At 31.9% G+C, this 25,572-nt stretch overlaps 1 protein-coding gene across 5 annotated transcripts in view; it reads left to right on the forward strand.

Moving 5' to 3' along the window:
- CACNA2D1 (calcium voltage-gated channel auxiliary subunit alpha2delta 1) overlaps positions 1-25,572 on the forward strand; it is a 656,564-nt gene that overhangs the window by 548,600 nt on the left and 82,392 nt on the right. For all 5 annotated transcript variants that reach the window (XM_031938658.1, XM_031938660.1, XM_031938659.1 and 2 more), the window contains exons 11-12: positions 3,970-4,128; positions 8,415-8,519. In XM_031938658.1, coding sequence (XP_031794518.1) covers positions 3,970-4,128; positions 8,415-8,519 — 264 coding nt within the window. The remainder of the gene's footprint in view (positions 1-3,969; positions 4,129-8,414; positions 8,520-25,572) is intronic.

Genomic DNA, 25,572 nt, shown 5'->3' on the forward strand with positions numbered 1-25,572 from the left:
ACTTAGCGTGGTTCTTCCAAAATTTTCTAATGCCCACTTACCCAACTGAAGATTCATTATTTAGTCTTAGATATCTATTGAGATGCCAAGAAAATTCAAATGACACTTAAGAATTTTAATACTGAGCACCAGCCCTGAATTCAAGAGGACCTGAGTTCAAATCTGTCCTCAGACACAACACTTTCTAGCTGTGTGACAAGAGGGGGAGATAATCTCATTTGGATTTTTCTTGGCAAATATACTGGAGTGGTTTGTTACTTCCTTCTCCAGCTTACTTAATGCATTAAGTCCAGGATCATATGGCTAAGAAATGTCCAGTTGGATTTGAACTCAGGAAGATGACTCTGACTTCAGATCCATATTAAATTATGGTATTTTATAAAATAATTTTTTTCAAATGTGTCTTTATATTATGTCCTGAAAAATGGGACAGAGTGGAAAGAAAGCTGGCCTTAAAACCAGAAAGATGTATCTTTTCTTATATAGACTATCTATGTGACTCTGGTCAAGTCACTTAGCATTTCAAAACCCTAAGTAACTCTCCAAGATTATAATTTGCAGAGAAGATGCCAGTTGGCATTTGTAAAAGTTTCTTTTTTTGAGAATTTCTTTATAAATGAACTCATAGGTCCTGTTTCTCTTATCTTTGTACCATACCAAGTAATACTTCTTTATTATTTCCAATATTGCCTAATTTTTTCTGATCATGACTTTAAAATCCCACTCTGAGGAAGAGCTTGCTGTAATTAAAAACTCTTTATCACCTAATGTGATTTTAGCATGAGGCAAAAGCTTTCAATATTCCAAAATTTTATTAATTCAGAAAATTCAATTATATTATATCATTACTCTGTAAAAGCAAACACATTTTGGGTTTAGATAATTCTATATGGAGACAGAGACTTATTGAATATAATCTCTTTTTAGTTTATGAAAATCAAATTTAAACACAAACAATATAAGGCCTTTGCTACAATGACATCCATAGTATTTGTAGTCCTCAGTTTTCATATATATTACTTTTAATTCTATTTTGATCTTCCTGTAGTGAAAAACAAAGGCAATTTGAGGATGAATATAATCAATTTTCAGATTTTATGGCTATCATACTATTAGTGTCTTTTGTTTGTTTTATTTCTACACCAACTATGAGTACAAGCCTCATTTTGGTTAAAGAAGTACAATATGTTGGTGTGGATCTTCTTAGGTGTGAGTATTAGATTTTCAAAGACTTTTAGAAAGGCAATCCTCTAGACACAAAATAATTTTAGAATGGCTGAGCTACATAAGAGAAACCAAGAAAAACATTGAATGGGAAAAAACAACTGATATCAACATTTGTTGATAAAATATTTTATTGTAGCTAATGAAAAATATAGATGATTAAAAAGAACTGAGAAAAGTATATATAAAATAATGTTAAATGACGAAAACAGAACCAGATTACCATAATATATAATGCCAAGAGAGAAGGAGAGGGAAAGAAAAAAAGAGAGAAATTGAGAATGAATATACACTCATCCCATGGTGAAAGAAAACAGAGGAAAGTAGTAATTGCTATAGCTAGCTTTATGTCAAAGGCCTTTTAAGAGAAACAAATGCAGATTTAATTGATTTCATTATTGTTTCGTGCTATTTACAATAACTTACATATTTAAGAAAATCATTTTAGGATAGCACTTGTAGGAGTGAGGGTTAAGAGATCAAAAACATTATTTTATGCTGCTGACATTTTATATTGCTTATTTCTATAATACATTAGTGTAAGTAAAAAAAAAAGACAAAGGTGTCAATTTATATGTTGGTTTATTGCATAAATAACTCCTAGAATATGCTGTTTCTTAAAGATTTAAGATTTCTTAAATGTCTCCAATGGAGAAAACGTTTTCTCTATCAAATTATTGTAGAGTATCTATTTATCTTCTTACAAATGTAGTTGAATATCAAGAAGCAACAAGAATCCGAAGACATAGTTCCATTAGTTATCCTACCTATGCAATCCTTGCCTTAGTTTATACTTTAGTTCAGGTGGTCTTTGAACATTCATTTTCTTCTCCTCTAAATCATTCTTTATGGATTCCTATTCATTGTGTGACCCCTGAAGTCATGTTTTCTTCTCTAAGCTCAGTTCCTTCATCTGCTAAATAAGTGAGGTGAGCACATCTTCTTCCTTCCTTTCTTTATCATCATAGTTAGCATTTGTATACTGTCTTTTAAATTGACAAGCTCTCCTCAGATATTATCTTATTCAATCTAGACAACTCTAGGTAAGTGTTATGCATTTGACACTTGTGGAAACTGAAGCAAACAAGAGGTTAAGAGACTTAACTAAAATCACATAAGCTAGTTGAAATGAGGTCAGAGCTGAACTAACTTTTCATTGCTTCATCCACTGGGCCATCTAGCTTCTATAATTGCTATAATCTTTTTCATTTCCAAATTTTAAGATCCATGATTTAACACCCTCCCAAAAAAGATTAGAAGAAAGGAAAAAATATTGGGAGAAAGCAAATTGTGATAGACAAGTTGAAATGTGTGATGCTTACTGCTATGTAAAGAATGTTTGAAATGATAATATACTTAATATGTTGGAAGGATAATCAGAAGCAAAAAACAATTAAAAATATGATAAGTTTCTATATTTTGGGACCCATACTGAAAGACCTCATTTTTGTCTAAATATCTTTGTCAAGTAGGAAACTTCTCTTTGCCTCAGTTTCTTAATTGATGCAATAACTAAAGCATATTTGTGAAATTCTACTTCCAAAATTAAAATGAATATACAATTCAGAATTTAAAGAGCCTCTAGTGCTATGTATGTAAAATAAAATTCTGAAAACAAAATTTCTAAAAGGATTCACTTTCTCTTTTGTTAGTTAAAGAATAAATAGATTTCTACCATAGTCTCCCCTCCTATAATCATGATTCTCCTATGCTTCCATGAATCAGGTTGCCCTCATGTGTAGACATGTAACAGGTCACTGGAGTCCCCTCTCACAACAAGATGCTTTTCTTCAGAATCATTCAAGCAAAAAGATCAATTCACCACTTGTAACTGCCCTATGTACATGTGAACTCCAGGAGACAAATGACATATGACTTCCAACAAATCAGTTTTGCCCCTTTTGCTAACAAGCAACCTGAGGCAAATGGATTGCTTTGTTTGTCAGTCCTCAGACCAAAGCTTCCCTAATGTTTTTACATATCTTTCACTGTTTATGTTTTATTTAGCTTGTTACTTTTCACACTTTGGGATCCTTTTATCTTTTATAATTTTATTCTATTTCTCTTAAAATTCTATGTTGTTGTCACTAAAACCTCCTTTATGTAAATCCAAAACCTCTTTTGACCTGTCATTTTTCTAATCCATAGGCATTTGTTATCAACTGAGTATCAGTGTTCGCTTACCACTGACAATCTGGGGTTTTCTACTTTGTTGGTTCTTATAAATCTAGATGGGCTGACTTGTCTTGTTATTTGATTGTTCTAGAGTTAAGGATCATGCCCAAACTGGCACCAGTTATTGGAAACATCCATCTTTAGATCTGTTAGATCTCTACCTATTGTTCAGAGCAAAATTCTCTCAACAAACCTCACCTTTTTGGGCAATGAAATATTGAATTTTGCCTATATTATATTATTCTACGTAGTCAAATACCTTGTCTTCCTTTTCCAAGCTTTCACAGAACCACAGACTTTATACAATGGTTAGTTGAATAAGAACTTCGATGAAGAAGGAACTTAACATGAGAATCCTGAGATTAAGTCAGGTGGTTCATATAGCTTAGGTAAAGGTATTACTTAAACTCATTATTTAACCCAACTTACCTATTTGTGATTTGCCAATGCACTTAAATTTAAAAGATAAAGCTAATCAGTCTAGAACCTAGTGCTTAGAAATGTAAAAAAGGAAAAATGGAAAAGAAACTGTTAATTCATTTTTTATATATGTATTATTTTGTTTTTCAGTTTAACAGCAATGCCCAGGATGTGAGCTGCTTTCGACATCTTGTCCAAGCTAATGTAAGAAACAAGAAAGTGCTAAAAGATGCTGTGAACAACATCAGTGCTAAAGGCATCACAGATTATAAAAAGGGTTTTAGTTTTGCTTTTGAGCAGCTGCTAAATGTAAGTATCCATAACACTTCTCATATGATTCCTAAATCATAGAAACAGAAGGGCAATGTCCAGATTTTCAGTAGGACATTGAAGCAAAAGCCAACACATTTCATCTATTTTGTAGACATTGGTAGAAAGCCTTTTCATTTGCTTTGCTTTGAGAATATGGTCATTTTAAACTGAGAAACAGCCATTTTTTCATTCCATTTAGAAATTGTCCCCCCATCCCAAAATTGTCCCTCTATTCCAATCAGATTAGAACTTCATTAAAAAATCAAGTTAATATATATTGAGTAATATTTGGTGAATACTGAATAGTGAGCTGAAAATCAAATCAGGAAGATCAGGATTCAAATCCTGTTTTAGCCATTTATTAGCTGTGAAACCATGTTATTTAACATCTCAGGTCCTCATGGATGTTTCCAATAACTGCTTAAAATTAAATAAAATAAAACTGCTTAAAAATAAATTGCACAATCCTTAACTCTAGAACAATCTTTAAATAAAAGGCAAGTGATCCCATCTAGATCTATAAGAACAGGCAAAGTGGAAGACTCCAGAGATACCTCCATCTGTAAAACAATGGGTTTAAATTAATGTCCCTTATGGATCAGAATCTATGATCCCATGAACAAGTTAGATATATATAAACCTATCCAGATAGGCAATGATTTTTTCAGTTATTCTCATCATTAAACTTTTCAAAATGTATGTCATATTGTATATATACATTGTACATACACTATATGTTATTCAAATGTTTATTTAATAGCATTTACTTGAATCTTTTGAAAACCTTTCGACAATTTCTCTAGTATGTTTCTAGTGATGTTTACTTTCAATCATTAGATACTACAGAGCTGACAATTTTAAGAATCCCAATCAATACTTTGTGAATCTATATTTACACTCTATATACTATGGCTACTAAAAGTATAAAAGAAGAGAAACTGAGTTCTCAATAGGAAAAGGACTACAAGTCCCATAGTGGCTTTGGAGTAATCTCAGCAAGAACAAAAATTGCTTGTAGTTGTTAAAGATATACATGAGCACTATACATTGCTCCTTGAATATCATCACAGAATCTCCCAATTGGAAGAGATATCAGAGGTCAGTTAGCTCAGTCTCTACGTGGAAGGATCACCTGTACTAAAATTCAAATAAATGATCAACCAGCCTCTTCTTAAAGAAGCTGCTAATAGGAAAAGCCTATCTACTCAATCAACCCATTTCATTTTTGGATAGCTCTAGATAATTCTTTTTTTTTCCTGAACCAAAATCTACTTTTCTAAATTTTCATTTTGCTCTCTAGGGCCATTTGTTTTAATATGTTGTGCCTCTAATCCTCATACTTTTCATTTAAGAGTAACTGGATGCTCTCTTATTATGCCTTCCCTTATTCTTATTCCACTTCCCTGTTAGCCATTTGTTCTAGCATTTCAAACTGAAAGATAATCCTCTTTCATAGAGAAAAAAAAGAAAAGAATAGTTCTATTTTGTCTATGTTCTGCATTATCATCAGCCTATTGATAATGAGTATTGATGAAAATGGTATTATTATCATCTTTTCTTTGACCTTTCTCTATCTCTCCCCCACAAGAAAAAAAATTACCAAACATGGGTACTCAATCAAACTAGAGGTATTCAATTATTATTCAATATAGCATAAAGTTATATTGATAGAACTTTTTATAATTGTTGGTTTTAGGGATTGACCAGTCACCTTACAGTTTATTTTAGCTGTACATTATTTTTTAAACATTAGGATAAAAACATAGACAAACATTATACCTATTTTGAATTTTAAATATTAAATTCCTTTTAGTCTTTAAAAAAAATGGGAGAAATACAGTATCATTTAGTTTAGCTATCAGCAGATTTAGAAATATTTCACTTTCAGGAGTGGGAGAGAACAGTATTTTAATATGTAGTTATTTTTGGCCCTGAAATAGTAATCAAGTTTTCTGGGTCATAGCCTTTTAATTATTTTGGTTTGCCTTTCTGCATTCCCTCTAGTTTAGCTTATAATAGTCTGGTAATGAGGTGCCTGAAACCAAATGTAGTATTTCAGAAGTAATCTCACTAGAGAGGAAATAGTAAGTCCCAGATTCATTACCTGCTGCCTCTGCATATAGGATCCAAATCATATTGGCCCTTTGTGCCAACCCACAACATTTGCAAATGCTTTTCTAATATGTGCTCAGTTATTCCCAAAGTCTCTTTCAGAATTTGTTTTCCATTCTTTTCTTCATTGTGTAATATCTTTGTTTTTTAAAAATTTCTCTCAATCTTAATGGCTTATTTTTTCTACATATCATTATGATATTCTTTCAAATGCTTCTAACATTTCACATTGAAAGAAAGCATTTCTATAATCCTCACTGGGCTCTGAACCATCTTTTAATTTCTGGCAGTTTGGGATTTGCATTATAGCACAGAGCATCCACTCTTCCATATCAGTGATGAAGGTGTTACATAGAATTAGACGGATCACTGATCCCCATGACACCATCTTGGATAACACTTTGAATTAATTCTACAAGTAGTACCCTCCTGAAATGCTACTGTTTTGAAAATGTAATGGTCTACCCTATTATAAAAATTTTTCATTTACCTGTTCATTTTAGTTTTATTCAAATAATAATTTCTCTCCAATTCTCTGTAAACCTTCCATGCATATTTCACATGTTCTTATAACTTGATGAAAACACACCATAATTTTACTATAACATACTGTGTTCAATAAGAATGAATGGTGCCAATATCAGGCTCATCACTTCAGTGTGTGCTCATCACTTCCCCTAGTATCCAAATACCTAATATCCCTTTTTCCTGTGACTCTCTCTTTTCAGGAAGGGATCTGATGATGTTTATACCAATATCAGTGATAGATTTAAATATTTTGACAGATAACAAAGTTTAAAACTGAGGAAATGAATGGTAGAATTCTAGGAATCAACAAATCTATGATAGGAGTATTTAGAGAACAGGGAGTCACAATTCTTTTACACCCAAAAAGGTCATTCACCAAAAAATAACACATCTATTGAAAGTGACAAACTTTTTTTTAAGCAAAATACTTTTGAAATATCTTAAAATTTATTCCTACAAAATTCTAAACTTCTAGCTTATAGTAATATTACTTAATGAGAAGAAAATGTCTTGTTTAGTTAAAAACAGTTCCACGTAGTTCTCTTTTCATAGAAGAAAGTAATGTTTATCTCTCCCTTCAACATTGGGATCAGGGAGGAGGGAGTGAACCCTCAACAAACATGTACTATTTTAGCTAAAGCTTTTAGGTTTTAGGTAAGGATTTAAATAAACCATAATTATGATTATACATATTTACAAAGTAGAATATTGAACTTTTAAAAAAAGATCAGAATAAATTGATTTGCTCTTTTCTACTTAGTATTTTGGCAAATAAAAAAAGATATGTAATCTTTTTCATATAGTTTTTTTTTTTAACCTAAATTTACTTCTAAGGGAACATTTTTATTCCTTCAGGCCCTGGAGATAAAATTTTTGTAACATTTTAAAATTAATTTTGTTGTCTCTCATTTGGGTACTTAGAGAAGATATTAATCACCTGAATGAAGAAATAAATGTGTGAATTACAAATTAATGAATACCAGTAGCAATGATTTGCTATTCACAAAGGTTTTGAAGTTCTTATACACAGTACTTCATACAATTATAGAACTTGAGAAGTGATAAGGACCTTGATAGTCATCTATTCTTAGGTGTTTTATCTTGTTTTTTTTTTCTTCTGAATTTCTTGTTTGAATTAATTTGCTTCTTATAGTTGCTTCAAGTAAGTTAGCAATTGGTGAGCAAGTATCATTTATAATATTACTTTCTAAGATTCTCAAAGAGCCTTATAAATGCTAACTTATTTGATCTCACAATAGTTAGGTAGGTGTGGCTATTATTCCTATTTTACAGTGAGGAAACTTTTAGGAAGCTCTTTGTGGTATAGTCAAAATAAGTAGCAATTTCCAATATTTCTAGATGGTTTAAAACATCACAAACAACTTCTATTAAGCAACATCTTCAACTGATTCATTTTTATTGAATTTTAAATTACTAAAATTCCTCTAAAAGTCATTTCTTACAATGTTTGGGTAATCCCTCCCCACCATTTTTACAGTTACAATTAGATATATAGTATCTTTACTTCCTAGTTGCTTCCATTATACGCTCTTTTGAATCCTAAACACAATCGTGAATAATGGATTTTATATATATATATATATATATATATATATATATATATATATATATATGTTTTACAGTACAACGTTTCCAGAGCCAATTGTAATAAGATCATCATGCTGTTTACGGATGGAGGTGAAGAGAGAGCACAAGAGATTTTTACCAAATATAACAAAGACAAAAAAGTAAGAAACATTTTATTACTTTATTTTAAGCTCTTCTAATTCTTTTTGGTTGGAAGTTGAGGTGAATAGGTTGGGAAATGACTAGTCACCAAGATCTAGATGTTATTTAAGATTTATTGAGTAGTATGATCTAGTGGAGTTCAGCATTGCCTTCCTCACATTCTTAAGGGATCAATGACTCTCTGGTAAGACCTATGCTCTTCAACATGGAATTTTCAAACTACCCATATCAATGACTCTACATGTATTTATTAAACACTCAATATGTAGTGAAGACACAAAGATATGTTATAGACTCCAAGAGGCTGAAAGTATAACTAGGAAACAAAATGTAAATAAACATGCATAGCTTGAGATAAATAAATTAATTACATGGTATATAATATATATCATATTATAAAGTATAGCATATTTATGAATATTCACTAAGATATATGTTATATAAAGAGTAGGTGCAAAATATCTTTAGAGGGAAAGGCAGTATCAGCTGCTCTTTGGTTTTTCATCTTGTTCAATTCTATTTACGTTTTTTAAATTTTTAATTTATGGGGTAAAAGAAAGATTTCCATCACATCCTATATAATAAACCAATTGCTTATGAAACTGCAAACCTATTATGTAAAATGCTATACTTTTTAGTTATCATGTAAATTTATTTTTCCCTTCCTCCCACTCCCACCGACATGCCTACTATTAGATACAAAGTGTGCGTGTAAGCAAAATCATTCTATCATAACTTTTTATTAGTTGTTCAGCCATTTGTTCAATTCTTATTCACATGTTGTCATAAATCAACTACATGGCATGAGATACTAGAAAGTTTCTTTGTTTCTCTTGACATTGCATTGGTTCCAATAATTTAATAAAACAGCCATAAAATATGGCCTTCTATTTTGATGGTACCAAGAGAAGAGGCTGCAGGGGTCCAGTCCCTATCCAGATTTCTACAGGCTCCAACAAGAAGGAATGATCTAAGATAGAGACAAAGACTCAGGAAAACATGAAAAGACAGAGACATGGAGAAACAGAAACATAATAGTTGCACAGACCCAGAGTAGGGGAGATAGAGGTAACATGAGAGAATGAAAAGAAATTAAAAACAGACTTTCCTTAAAAGGAAAATTATTATGTTTTCCAAAAAAATCTGAAAAAAGCAACTTCATGCTAAATTATATAGAGTCATTTATACTACATTCATTTTTTGGATTTAAATTGTACATGACCACTGGGAAGCTGTCTGCGATTGTAACCAATTTCCCTTTGAATCCAGACCTCAAATCCAACTCTTTCCCCCTTTAAGAGCACAGAGGTCAGCAGTAATATTGAAACAGTGTGAAAGTTGAAGTGTTTGAAAATCAGTTGCAAGTGTGATTAATGGTATGCTGGCATTGTCCACACTGGCAATCATTCTAATACATTGGGTGGACTTATAAAACATTCTTGCTTTCTACCATCTACCAACATATGCATCCCATCTGCAGTAAAGCAACATTCAAAACAAATGAATCCCAATTGCAAACACTTGCCCTCCACAATTGCCATTTCTTATTAAAAATATCAAATAGCACTTTTATGAGGTAATCAAAAAGGATGCTTCTTTTTAAAAAAGAATACCAGGATCAAATAACAGTATTAGGTTTGCTCAACATAGATACACCTAAATGAATTTAGGATTTAATTGTCGGTTTTTAATCTTATTTATTAAAATAGAAGCATCAGCTCTTTAATAATTATTGTTGAATTATCTGTTATCTGTCCTGATAAGAGCACAGAGTAATCTTTTCAATCAACTTTTCTAATAGGTCAATAGACAATTATGCCATTCATGGATTAACAGTTTTCAAAGAATTCAAATATATAATAAAGTTCACTATATTGAACACAACTTAATCTTCCTCTGGTAAATGAGAGGATACTTTAGCGTAGAGTGGTTTCAGATCATCACTGTAAAAATAAATCACTTATCCTAGCTGTGCGGTAAGTGCTGGGTCATAGAAATTTTCGGGAAGAAAAAAATGCTAGGTACTGTTTATTGCATTTTGATGCCCTCCAACCAGCTAATTTTATGTTCCATTAAATGTTATGGTGGGAATATTGTTCAAGTTCAAGAACTTTCCTTTTAAAAACAGCATTGAATGCTACAGCTATGTTTTCGGGTCTGAATTTGCTCCCTTGAAATGTCTTAATTTTCTGGAGAGGGGAACATCTTTTGCACAAACTAAAGAACAAAGTATAAGGAGTATATTGTTCTAATTAGAGGCATGTGAAAGGATCAGCAGTAAATCATTGAAGACTCTTTCATTTAAAACCTTGATTCATTCCATTGCCCTTCATGCATTCTGTAGTTTAGCAAAACTGAATAAATAGCTGTTCCCTTTTTGACTTAACCTACTGTCTCTGTATATTGGCACAATACCACCCCCACATACACACACATGCACAACCATGCCTAGAATGTCCTCCACAACTTCCCCAATCTCCTTGAGGACTTCTCAGATTCTCCTCTATACCAGAGAGATTTTTTTTTCCTTCTCCTATTTTACTGCAATATTTTGTCTGATATTTTCCTTTGCCTTTCTCTTATACTATCTAAGACTAAAAACCCAGGACTAAGGACTGCTATCTTATATTGATGTGTCTGCTATATCCTTCTAATCACAGTTAAGCAAGGACAAGGCCATTTTTTGTCTCTGTCCCCTGAGACAACTGTCACGCCTCAAGCATAATCCAGGCTTAATGTACTTCATAAATGTTGAATGACTTTGGGCTGGCTTCAGAAGCCTCTGTTCTATCATTTGTTCTATGTGACCTCAGACAAGTAACTGAATCTCTGTATTTTTATCTGTGAAATAAGGAAATTAGACCACATGATTTCTAAGGTTCCTTCCACTGATTAAATTCAATGATGTCATCAAAATTTATGTGAACATTTTGTTGCCTTAAAAGAAAATAACATTAAATTCAATAGGCTTTTGTTAAGTGTCTTACCACATGCCAGGACCTTAGGCCACAAAAACAAAATGAAACAGTCTCTTCTCTAATTGAACTTTCTACTTTTTTGTTACAATTAAGTAAAGAGATATTTAAATTAAATTAAAATTTTTCAAAAATTCACTAATAATTGGGGAATCAAGAGAATCAATAAACCAGCAAACATTTATTATGGCTTATTAGTATGAGTCTTCAGTTGGAGTTGGGGTTCCTAATAAATGGATGGGAGAAGAGATCATTCCAGGCATGAGGAATTGGGGGTGGGGGCAGGGAGAGGAGTTGGTAACAATGGCGTAGGATGATATAATGTCATATCTAGAGAGTCACAAGTAGATCTGGCAAACTAAAGTATAGAGTCCATAGGAGCAAGAAATGTGCAAGGCTGGAGCCAGATATAAAAGGCTTTTTAAAATGCTTTTTTATCAAAGAGGCGATAGGAAGTCATTGAAGATCATTGAGCAATGGAGTAACATTACAACTACACTTTAGGAATATCAATCTGACAAGTGTGTGAAGGTTGAATTGGAGAGGGTAAACTCTGGTCTCAGAGAAACCCAGCAGGGTAGTTTTCTAGTAGGGGAAAGGTAATGAGAAACTGAGCTGGTTGTGATATGAATGGAGAAAAAGGGGCATGTCACCTAAGTAGAAGTGACAGGATTTGGCAATTGATTTAATAATAATAATTATCCACAAGAATGGAGAATATGGTTAAATGACAAAGTTTTTCAAGCTGATGGGCCATTATATGCAAATAAAATTATTTTGTACATAGATAACTGCTTTGTTCATTAATTTTAAGAACTGCATTCTACCAGGAATCTCACATAGCTGTCAATTATTGTGTGTGTGTATATATATATATATATATATATATATATATATATATATACATGTATATGTAGGGCCATTTCTTAAACCTTGGGGGGAAATGAATGGGAAATGATGAAATGATATTTTAAGTCTAGCTTTGGACCTGCCCTTCAAGTATATAATTTTTTTTGGAATCTCAAAACAAATACCTAGAAAGATAGAGGAAAGATCTAGCGTTACCAAAATCATCAAGGTTATTGGCTAATAATGGCTTTTCTGAAACGAGGCCTACATTTTTTAAAACCTTTTTCAGAAAAAAAAATTTCCCCGTGTTAGGCCTATATAGAGATAACACAAATAACACTTGCGGTTTGTTAGTTTGTTTAATATTGTTTGCCAGTGAGGATTCAGACACAAACCTATTAATACTTCAAAACTTTCTTTTTGTATTTAGCACTACTGACTGCCAATATATTTCATTATCAATAATTCTTCAAAGATTCTTAGGACAATAATCAAACTGAAAAAAATTCCTAGTAGTTTCCTATGATAGGTGATGGATAGATACAAAGTCTTGAAGGAATTAAGGGGGAAAAGGATAACTTTTTCCTCTAAAAATTCTACATAGAGATTTGTATTTAGTGATGTCCAAGAGCTCTTTCGAACTTTTTAAAGGTTTACAAAATGTTTTCCTCGAAACATATGTGAGAGATATTAAGAAAAATACCCCCATTTCCCAGGTGAGAAAATTTAATCCCAGAAGAACAAAGTAATTTGCCTTCAAATTGTCTAGCTCATAAGTAACATAAGCACAGTTTGAATTTGACTTAAGTATTTCTTACATGATGCCATGCTACTTCTAAAATCATTTATTCTTTAATTCATTTCATTTAGTTTTCAAGTCTTTCCCAGTTCAAAAAAAAATTGTTCAATATCCCATTTAAACTCTTAGTTTATTAAATAGCAAATTGTCTTAGTTACTAAAAGTTCAGATAGTCACTCTTTACAGATATTAATTAAATAATGCCAGTATACTTTTATTTAATGAAAGCTAAAATATTTGAGAAAGTTAAACCATTGCAGTATTAAACACAAAGAAGCATGTATTTCCTTTCTACCTCCCCAGAAAACAATAAATATTTTCTTTAAGAACATTAGTAAAATATTCACTTTAAAACCAACAATAAATAATAAAAATAATTAAGGCCACTTCACCTAACTTATTCATTCTTTTGCACCCATTTCACATATGATTGTGTTTTCTGTAATCTATGGAATATTGTTAAAATATGATTGTTTTTGCAATTTAACTGATTCAAAACCAGTTATGAAAATTCTTGGGATGTCAGCACAATTCTTGGATACAACTGCAAAGTTACACCTGTCGATTAACTTATTTAGAACTTTCAAAATGTCAAATTTTCATTTCTAAAGTATCCATTGTCTTAAAATTTTTGAAATGTTTGGTATTCACTTGGTCTGTTCAATTTAATTCAAACAATTTAATTCAAAATATTAAACATCTACTCTGAGGTCAATAATAAATAATAATAATAATATAATAATAATAAATAAATAGTACCATTTATAAAGTGCTTTAAAGTTTGCAAAATGAGACCATGGATGAGACAAAAAGATCTCTACCTTCATGGAGTTTACGTTCTGTTAAGGTGAATAAGACAAATTCATTGCTGTTGTTGTTAAATCATGTCAACTAATTCTTCATGATCCCACAGTCCATGGGGTTTTCTTGGCAATGATAGTGCAGTGGTTTGTCTTAATGACAAACAGAGGTTAAGTAATTTGCCCAGTTCACCCAGCTAGTACACGAAGCCATATTTGAACTCAAGTGTTCTTGTCTATAGGCCCAGTGTTCTATCCATTGAGCTACCTGGCTGCCTCCTAAGACATTCACAGATGACTAAATATAAACCAGATGCATATGATCATGATTTCATCATAAAATAAGGTCTTTACATTGCTATCCTCATTAAAACTATTGTACATTTTTAATTTTTAAAAAAATCACCATTTCAAAATCATTGAAAAATGTGGAGAAAATTCCTTCTTGACAGCATGCCATTTTTTTATGAATCTATTTTTGGTTCTTATTGCTTTCTACTTGGCATCATGATGGCTGTTGAATATTTTATATATGTTACCAACCACATCATATTAGGAATAATTCAGAGCATTCCAAAGCAGGGCAACTGGGATTCATCAGTACAAGTGGAAAAATGAGGACAGCTGATGTATGACACACTTTAACAAGGGTAAAAAGTTCAAGAAATAGAGTATTAAAAAGTCTGATTATTTTTTGCATGAGAACTGCTATTTTTGGATGATAATCTAATTACAGATAGGTATCACTTTAAGATTGAGTCTCTGCTATTCTCCTGACACAGCTGTGTCAAATTAGAAAATATTTGCCTCCCAATCTTTACCTACATTTCCATTTTTCACAGGCTCACTCATGAGCAGGAATTCCTTACAAATATTGCCAAACTGAAATGAACAATATAATCAAGTACAAACAGGTGAAAAAAGGGAGAAAATTAGTACCAGAGATAACTGATAATTCCCAAGATCAGTGAAAGAGTAAAAAAGCATTTTACTTAGCTTAGAACATTCCAAATGCCTATTCAGAATATAAAGGTTTGTTACTTTAGTCTGTCTAAGGAGCAATTTGCATGTATTAAGTAGATTTATAATTAAAACTGGACATGAACTCCAAAACATATATTTAAATTCTATTTTTTTTTTTTTTTTTTTTTTTTTTTTTTTTTTGCTGAGGCAATTGGGGGTTAAGTGACTTGCCCAGGGTCACACAGCTAGGACGTATTAAGTGTCTGAGGCCAGATTTGAAACTGCCCCTGAAACACTTAAATTCTTAAAATAAATAAATAAATGTTTAGAATTATCAATAAAAAAAACTGATGGAATTTAGGAAAAGAATAAGACATATAGGGAATAGCCATCATTGTTATTATTTTCAGTGCAACAATTGATTGCAAAAAAAAAAAAAAAATTGTCCTCCAAGAAGAAAGATATTATTCATTTTAAAGGTTACTAGTATTTACTTACAAAAATTTGTAGAAGCAATACACACAATTCTCTCAAATTAGAGTACCAGATGGGAAATAGAAAGCAGTAACATACATCCTTTCAAAGTAGCTTTCAGAAAGCTAGTTTTATGTTTTGTTTTTTTGTATATAGTGTAAAGGAACATTTAACAATTATTTTTCAAGAGTTGGTGAAGAACATAATACTCGTGGGAAACTATCCACCAAACATCTGTTTTCTCTGCCAATCTTCCAGAACAGCAAGAGCGAAACCATGGGGGAAAAAGTGATTTAACCGTATCACAATTCTTTCCTACTTAGATTGTTTGTTTTTTGAAAAGCTAAGCCAAGATATCCAATGCTGTATTTCTGTATGCGTAGTTTTAAGTATTTTTTAATATATTTATATATACAGTATATATATCATGGCTATATTATTTTTTAAAGTATTTAAAAGATTTGAATGTTCCAAATATATCTCTATGAATAGTCATTCCAAGGGGCATTATTATGCCCCTTGGCTTTTTAGCTTATTAGCTATGCCAAGATACTGTCATCCTTAACTCCTCATTCTCATAATTTTCTATCGACCAAATCCTGTCATTTCTACCTTGTTAATGTCTCTTGTGTAATCCCCATTCTCATGACTGACATTGCCACCACCTTGTACAGGACTTCATCACCTCTCACCTAAACTACTACAATAACTTCTCATTATTTTCCTTGGCTCAAGGATGTGCCACTTTAGTGCATCTTTTTCTGCCTCCATAAAATATAGTATATGTCTTAAATCATTAGTAAAATGTTCAGTACCAGCTACCAAAGTGATCTTCCTAAAGTACAAGTGTAATCATGTAAGCCTGCTTTCTCTTCTCATTCAAAACTTTAGTTCAGGGGTCCTCAAACTACGGCCCGCGGGTCAGATTCGGCAGCTGAGGACGTTTATCCCCCTCACCCAGGGCTATGAAGTTTCTTTATTTAAAGGCCCACAAAACAAAGTTTTTGTTTTTACTATAGTCCGGCCCTCCAACAGTCTGAGGGACAGTGAACTGGCCCCCTATTTAAAAAGTTTGAGGACCCCTGTTAGTTGTTCCCTATTACCTCGAGGTTCAAATATAAAATAAATAGTCCTTTAAAGCTCTTCAAGAACTTTTCTTTTCCTCTTGGCTTTTCTCAAAGTTGAACTAAATCCCTACCTTCTGTAAAAAGCTATATGTGTATTGTGGGTTTGTGTGTGTATACATACAATATATGCATACAGTACACATGTGTATATGTGTGTGTTTATATATCTCAGAGATGTGAGCCAGTGAAAATTTATGGAATCAGTTGATGGAGTGTCCTATGTAGAAGGCAATGTGTGAAAGTTAGTCACAGGATTGAGAACAGAAAGAGAAAAGTCAGGTATAGGAAAACTGGAAAGACAGGAAGGGGTCAGATATATATACCCACCAAACATACACACATATGTGTGTATGTATACATATATAGATATATACCTGTGTGTAAATACTTATATAATACACACCTGTGTGTGAATATAGATGATAGATACGAATGTTTATATGTTGTCATCCTCTTACAATTGTGAACTTCTTGAAGACAGAGACTGTTTTTGCCTTCCTTATATCCTCCTTTCTTAGCACAGTACATAGTACTTAGAAGGCATTTAATTAATAATTGTTAAACTTGTTGAGTCATCCTACGTCACCCAGGTAATAAACATTGGGGAAATTATTTGTATCACTGTGTCCCTATCCTTTTTCTCCGCTCAAAAACAACAACATGGCTTTCCTTACCTAGATACATTGTGATAGGAAAAGCTAATAAAAAGTGCTTCAGATTCATGAGATTTGCAGCATAAATCTTTTACAAATTCACCACAAAACTTTGGTAACTTTAATATGTTATGGAAAAACTAAAAGTTTTTCAAGTGTGATATTAAATATAAATTACACAAAATTAATTATAAAATACAGAGAATATAAAATATACTTTAAATTTTCTTATGGAAATTTGATGATACTTTGATTATCTGAAACATTACATATTTAATTTGTTCAAAAGCTCAACAGTTTTGTGATTCGCACAAAAAAAGAAATATTAAAATAAAAGTTGCTATTTCTAATCAACTTTTTTATTACCTAATTTTTCTGTTTAATTAGGATTTGGGGTTGAAATTTTAATTTTGTCATATCCTGAGCAGAGCAACCATCTCCATTTGTATATGAAAATGGAGTGAAGAGAAATATATGTTGTGGAAAGTTGTGTAGATGGCCTCTTCCCCTTGACCCCAAATAGAAGAACCAGTCTTTTTAAAATGAATCTTTTCAGTATCACTGACAGTGAAATATTTGGAATTACCCAAGAAGGGCATCTGAAATAAATCACTCTGCTGATTGTTTACTGACCTCTCTAAGCCAGTCACCTCTCAGCTGATGATGCTTTGGGCTTAATATCAATGTTGCTTATTGTTTAGAAACAGTGTGCCCAAATCTTATCACTTCTTTGTCAAACATTGTAAATATACAAAAACGGAAATGGGGGTGGGGATGGGAACTTTTCTTATCTTAAAATATGGAAGCTATTTATTATGATTATTTTAAGCAAAATGACTGATGTGATAATAAATGTCTTTATAAATTGAAATACCACATCATACGATGCCATATTCTTTATAGCAAGTTTAGCAGCATGTTTTTGGTGCTGTCACTATCATATTGTGAAATTATTTTCCAAATAAGTGTAATGAATTTTATTTCTTATGGTATATATAGGAAAATTATAGCACAGTGACTTATTAGACTTGAAAAATTTGTTTTTTGTGGTAAAAATAATTATATATTAATTTGCTTTTAAATATAGCTAGAATTTCACAGAATTTTTAATGCTATAGACAATGAGCAGATGGTACTGAATTCTAAAGCTGAGTTTATTAAGGAAGTTCTAGAAGTTCAAGTGAACACTACATCTCAATAGTCATATTTGGATTTTAATTTGTTTCCTCCCTTTTTTTTTATTTCATTGATTCCTATATTTTTTAAATGAAATCAATGTCCAGACATTTTACTGCTGATGAAATATATCAGGAACTCAGATCAGCTCTATTAATAACAAAGATATTGAATACATTTTAGATAGTGTTTTTGGTCCCATCCATAATAAAGTTGGATAAATTTGAGAAATCAATGTAATTGATCTCTTCCCTCCAAATTTTATGCTAAATTTATTTTCAAATTATCTTCACGGGAAAAAATCTGGCCTAAGAAACAGGATCATTTGACACACTCTTCCTTGATCACACATAATTCTCTTTTAAGCACTAAATTTTATGTATCATTACTATAAATTTCCCTTAGTTTTAGGAGGAAAAGAATATTATATTATGTCTCTTTCTTAAGATTCATATTACTTATAATTTTAAATTTCCTTATGGAATGGAGGTTAGTAGGAATCAAGGAGCCAATTTATTCATCATTCAGACCGTGTCTACATTTTGCTAAGATGAGTGTTTAAGTCAGAAATGGAAAATGTTCAGTTCTAATGTTGGATATCGCTTAGAAATAGCATTAACCTTGTATTGCCACTTGAGATAGAATGAGAAAAATTCTCTTCTCCTCATTCAGTATTCTTTATGTAACAGCCTTGAAGGTCACTGGCAAAAAGATCTCTTTTTAAGAGGGATAGATCTTCTGACAACTGCCAATCATCTATATGCAGGACCTCTTTAACTCAATTATGAATGTGTTGAGTAGGAGTTCACCTATGACTATGTTTAAGTAGAGAGTAGACAGTAGGAAGAACCGTGTGTATAAGAGAGACAGAGGCAGAATGGAACTAAATTGAGATAGTACTTGTAGAACTGAGGAAATGCATACCATCAGAGAGCCAGGTTGTAGAGCAAGAGAATAATTTGTCTACAATTTGATCTGTAGCCATGGAACATATGGGGAATATGGTACAAGGATCAGTAAGCACAAATGTTTGGGCTTTGTTCTGGGTCCTTGTGCTACCCTCACCCCATATACAGTGACACTAATATTACAGAATGGATCAATAAATATTTATTAATCACTGTATTAAGTGTCAAGTCCTCTTTTAAGCACTAGGGATACAAAAAGGGGCAAAAGACAGTCTATGACCTAAAGGAATTTACAATCCTATGGGAACAACATGTGAACAAATTTCAGTATTGGGCAAATTTCAGTATTGGATCTTCCTGATCCAAAGAGGGTCAGGTTTAGGAAGAAGATAATCAGTTCTGTTTTGGACACACTGAATTTAAGATGTCTACTAGATTTTCACTTAGAGATGTATGAAAAGCAGTTGGAGATGCTGGATTGGATGTCAACAGAGAGACAGGGATGGAAAAAGTAGAATTGAGAGTCATTAGCATTTTGTGGAGTTGTTTCACTCATGACCTGCTCTTTGTGATCTCATTTGGGGTTTTCTTGCAGAGATACTGGAGTGGTTTGCCATTTACTTCTATAGCTCATTTTACAGATGAGAAATTAAGGCAAACAGCATTAAGTCACTTGCCCAAAGTCACACAGCTTGTCCAAGGCCAGATATGAACTCAAGAAGATGAGTTTTGCTGGTTACAGATCCAGAGCTCTATCCACTAGCTGCCATCAGTATAGAGAGGACAATTAAATCCATAAGTGCTGATGAGCTTGTATTTTGTAGTCCTAAGCAGAAGAGAAGAATCAAAATTCTTAACAATTTTCAGATCTTCTAAAATCATTTAAAAGTATTAAAAGAGCAAAAGAAAAAAATAGACTGGTTTTATTTATGTCAGAACCTCTAATGCAACAAATCATGAGGATTCAAAAGATATGGATTCTAGAACAATTGCAAATTCTGGAAATTTCTGGAAATTTTTCTTCTAAAATGTCCAAAATAGTGTTGTTGTAGGAGCGATGCCAGTGTTATTAAATTATACTAAGCACAGTAAAATGATAAAAATCCATCTCTGTCTTCATGTATTCCAGTATGTTTTGATCTGATATTTTTTATTTCAGTTTTACTGCTTTCATTACTTTATAGTCATAGTTCCATTTATTCTTTGGAGATTTGCCTATTACAAAATTAAACTTGAACTTTGCATAGCTGATAATTGCAGAGGTGATAATTTCCAGTAACTGGTGTCTGCTGGGAAATGAGTTCCTATGGCCTTAATTTTTTTTTTCAGGTTGACCTTGGGGTTTGGGAAAAAATACTCCACTGCATGCAACTACTTCATGTTAGGAGAATCAGAAGAAAAAAGAAAAAAAAAGTATTACAAGATAAAGGCAGGGATGGGCATAGTCTTTTGAGAAGGTAGTCCATTTTATTTTTAATAAAAATCTACCTCCAGAAAAAATAGTCCATGCTGGAAATATTAAATAAACCCTGATTCATAGTTATAATCAGCAAATCAAAATAATTTAAAATCCTAATGAATGAGTGGTGACTTATGGAGCATCTTCTGAGGATTATAACATCAAAATTGTGAAAACCCAAAGCTCAAATTTTGAATGAAATTGAATTTTTGTAATAATTTTTAAAGTTCAATTTGATATATATATCAATATTGTTTCCAGAATGAGAGAGAGTCTTCTAACCAGAATCAGGAGAGACAGTGAGATTTAAAAGTCATAAAGGGTTGTTTTCTGTCAGACTGAAAAATTAACAAAATTATCCTCTTGGTAACTTATATACTCTGATCTTGAATATTCCCTGCCAAGTGGCTTAGTACTCAATTGGCCAGATATATATATGTGTGTGTGTGTGTGTGTGTGTGTGTGTTACAAACATATATATCTATATATCTATATATATATCTATATATATACATATATATGTGTGTGTGTGTGTTACATACACACATGTTGCTAATATATTAAATAAATACAACTATTTCACCTATATGATTTTGTAAAAATAAAAAAAATCTAAAATTATGAAACATTTGGCATTCACAAATAATTTTAAATGCTAAATCATGTATATTTTGCAAGAGATAGATGTCATTTAGACTAGTAAATTATTTCAGGAAAACAATCCCAGCAAAAGCATTCTTTAATTAAATTTTAAACAAATACAGCCTTCAGCTAGTTCATTAACTTCCACAGGGTGGCAGTAATACAATATAGAACATTGGAATTAAAGCTCCATAGCTACAATGTAGTAAAAAAGAAAAGAACAGAGAACTGGTGCTAATATGCTAATTAACTGCAATCTCCACCAATTTATAATAGAATAAATTAAAAATGTATCTTTTAACTTTAAAGAGCATTTAAATTTTTAATTATACTTTTTTTTTTAGAATATGCTAAAATGAAAAGACTGATTAATTTCTGTCTTCATGATAGGTAATTAACAAATGTATAATGGTAGTATAGGATATTCTAAAGATCTCAGCTTGAATATGAACAGAAACCACTCTTAAATAGAACCATTATTGAACTTAACTTCTGAAAAGGAATATGTAGCTTATCCTTGAGGTAGAAGAGAAGGAAGAGCAGCTCTTATTTTCTGAGTATGAACTTATTTAAGTGCATTTGAACAAATCATTTAACCATTATGGCTATATGAACATGGGGACTGTTCTTTTTGATCTCTAGTTCCTTCTACTTGTAAAATCAATGACAGAAATCTTGGATCATAGATCAGATATCTAGTCCAACTATATTATTTAAAAGGTAAGGTAATGACTTTAATGGAGATTGTAACATTTGCCCAATATCATACAAGTAGTAAGGATTTGAACCCAGGTTCTCTGAAAACAGAACAATACTCCTTCCATTGAACTACATTGCCTGTATTGAATGACGTCGTAAAAATTTCAACTTTAAGATGTTTATTATTTGTAAAATAAAGCAATCCCAAGAGTTAACAATTCATTCAAAGAAAGTACATTTATTAATTATATATAGCTATTCATTGAACTTGTGTCTGGAGAAATTTCTTTGGGGGGGGAAACACTTTTTAGGAAACATTTACATAATGACAAATGAAAATTGGGAGATGAAGTGGAAAATAATAAATATGGTTAACTATAATTACTTGAGAAAGATCAATTTTGATGGGAAGTCAGAGGGCCACGTGTAACTAGTGAATAAAATAGCAGATTAAAAAACATTGGACTAAATTCTGTCCCCTTTGGGATGTTTGAAAAACAAGTTAAAACAACCAGAATTAAATATGACAGGGTGTATACTTCTATGGCTAGCCAAGTTCCTGCCCTTTCTTATCTATAATATCCTCTGCTAGTTTCATGTAGACAAACACATGGAAAAGAAGCAATGCATTTGAGATAAAACATATGTATATAAAAGAGTCTGGCTGTTTTGACTGTATTTTTTTTTTTTTTTTTTTTGCTTTCTTTTGTTTTTGGATGGCCTTGACTGTAGACTATTTGACTGATAATATCATTTAAACATCCAAGTTGGGTTAGCATAGACAATGCTTCTTTAATGTTAAAAATGCATATTTTCATAGATCTAGAAAGAATCCCACTAACCATAATTTTGTCTGTCTTTCATGCCTTTATTGTAAGAGGTTTACAATTCCCATTCCATCTTTTCTGACAAGAAAATATATTTACAAGACTAACAAGCTGAAAGTGCTTAATTTGTACTAATATACTTTATTATAAATCCAATTAAATTAAATATTTCTTAGAAATTGCTTTTACTGAAATTGATTTTTAGAAATAGTGACTATATTGTTACCATTTTAGTTTGAACTTGGAGAATTCTCTAACAAAACAACATGAGGAAATTCATTAATAAAATTATATCACTTAAATGTTCACAATAACAGCAAGAGAAAATTCAGAAAATCCAAAATTATGTCAAAGAAATATAAAATATATGCAAAATCTTCACTTGTGAAAAAGAGGGACAAATAATTCCTAAGGCAATGACATTTCTTCTTTACCTCATATTCATGGGAATTTTGATAGAGATATTTAAATTGAATTTTCAATTGAAGGTGGCAAAATTGTTTAAGAATAAGTTGTCTTTATTGTTTTAATCTAAATTGTCTAAGAAGTAACCCTATCCTAGAAAAGTGTCCTCACTACAGAAGGAAGATTAATGCTTGAGTGACAGAAAGGAAAACCAATATTGTTTCCAGAATTAGAGAGTCTCCTAACCAGAATCAGGGGAGACAGTGAGATTTAAAAGTCATGAAGGGTTATTTTCTGTCAGACTGAAAAATTAACAAAATTATCCTCTTGGTAACTTATATACTCTGATCTTGCATATTCCCTGCCAAGTGGCTTAGTACTCAATTGGCCAGACCAAACCTGGAAATTCAATCCCAATAAGCAGGGGCATTTTGGTAAATGTTTAAGTAAATCACTCAGGGCAAAAAAGACAGATAACACACTTTTCAGTTTAATCTTTATTATCATTTTTCCCATCACTTCTTAAAATGTAGAAATCAAAAAGAAAGTAAATCAAGCCCTAATTTCTTGTATCTGCTGATTTGTGATATGATTACATTGATTATTTGATAATTAGCTCTGGTGAACTCCAACATCCTCTGTCCAGTCGGACACATACTAAATAAATAGATTTCCCCCTATGAATTTGTTCTGAATGGAGTCCATTCAATTCACTTCAGAACCAATCAGTCCTGGACAATGGAATTACAAAGCTAAAAATGACTCAGTCCCTGTGATCAGTGAGCTTACATTCTGCTAAAAGGAATACACATTCAAAGTTAACTAAATACGAGAAAAACACAAGACATATATATAAAGTGATGCTGAAGAGCTCTAAAGGTAATGCATTAAAAAATTAGTACATAGTAATATTTAATACTTTAAAAATAAGACTTTATTTGCAATGTTTAAAAGATAAATTGTTTTATATATTTGTTTGTTTTTTGCTGAGGCAATTGGGGTTAAGTGACTTGCCCAGGGTCACACAGCTAAGAAGTATTAAGTGTCTGAGATCAGATTTGAACTCAGGTCCTCTTGACTTCAGGGCAGGTGTTCTATCCACTACACTAACTAACTGCCCCATGTATTTATTTTTTTAATGTATTGTCACATAATTATAATTTCAATGTTATCTTTATTGAACTACTGAAAGTATCTGACAGTTTTAGAATATTAACAGATGTAAAGTACATGTTTCAACATACATTTTAAAATTATAACTAATATTAACATTCTCTAAAAAATGTTTATGGTCTTAGAATTGTCTTGTCTTAGAATCTGATTTATTATTCATTTCTTACATATCACTGAACATTACATTCTGATGGGTCATACCAACATGTCTATATGGTTAAATAAATGAAATCAAGAAGGGACAATAATCTCTATGCTCATAAAGTATCCAAGTCACTCTATAAAACTAAATCAAAACTCTACAAAACAAAGATCCATGGGTTTCTTTTAGTGCTGCCATGCATTTCTCCATTTTACTTTATTCTCTGACTAGATATTATTTATGAATTGCCATCCCTCTCAAAAAATCAACTGATAGCCTACCTTCTCAAAATGAGTCTCTCCTAATTTAACAAAACTTGTTAGATGTTATCTGTTATGCTGGAAGAAGACCAAATGACTTCACTATGTTGGGGTCAAAAAATGGCCAAACTATTCTACTGATTCCGAGGGCCTTAGGGCTACATTAGAAGTCTACTCAAAGCATTTAAAATGGGGGGGGGCAGGGGGGAATGGTTGCATAAAAAAAAAAGAAGTCTACTTAATCTGGAAAAAGCATGTGCTTAGTTAGCATAGTTTTCAGGAGCCCAGAATATATTTCATAAAACAATGAATTACTAAAGTAAATCCCTTAATGTAAGTGTCTGTGGTATATTTGTGAAAATCACCAATAACTCAAATCACCAGCATTTAATAAGTGTCCAGTATGAATCAGGCACTGAAGATACAAAGAAAGATGTGGGGCAGGAGATAAGGGGTGAGTATTCCTTAGCTTAAGGAGTATTCAGAGTCTAGTGGGAGACAACATGCATGTAAGTATGTGTTAACAAAATATATGCCAAGCAATTTAGAGACAGTCACAAAGGAAAGGTACTAAGATTAAGGAGGACTGGGAAAGCCTTCTTACAGAAAATAGACCTTAGCTAACTTACCTGGTGGAGATCGACGAAGGAGGAAAGGATTTCAGGCATGGAAGACAGCCAGTGAAAAATGCCTAAGGTCAAGAAATGGAATATCTTATATT

Source organism: Sarcophilus harrisii, chromosome 5 (genome assembly GCF_902635505.1).
Source record: "Sarcophilus harrisii chromosome 5, mSarHar1.11, whole genome shotgun sequence".
NCBI classification, from domain to species: Eukaryota; Metazoa; Chordata; class Mammalia; order Dasyuromorphia; family Dasyuridae; genus Sarcophilus; species Sarcophilus harrisii.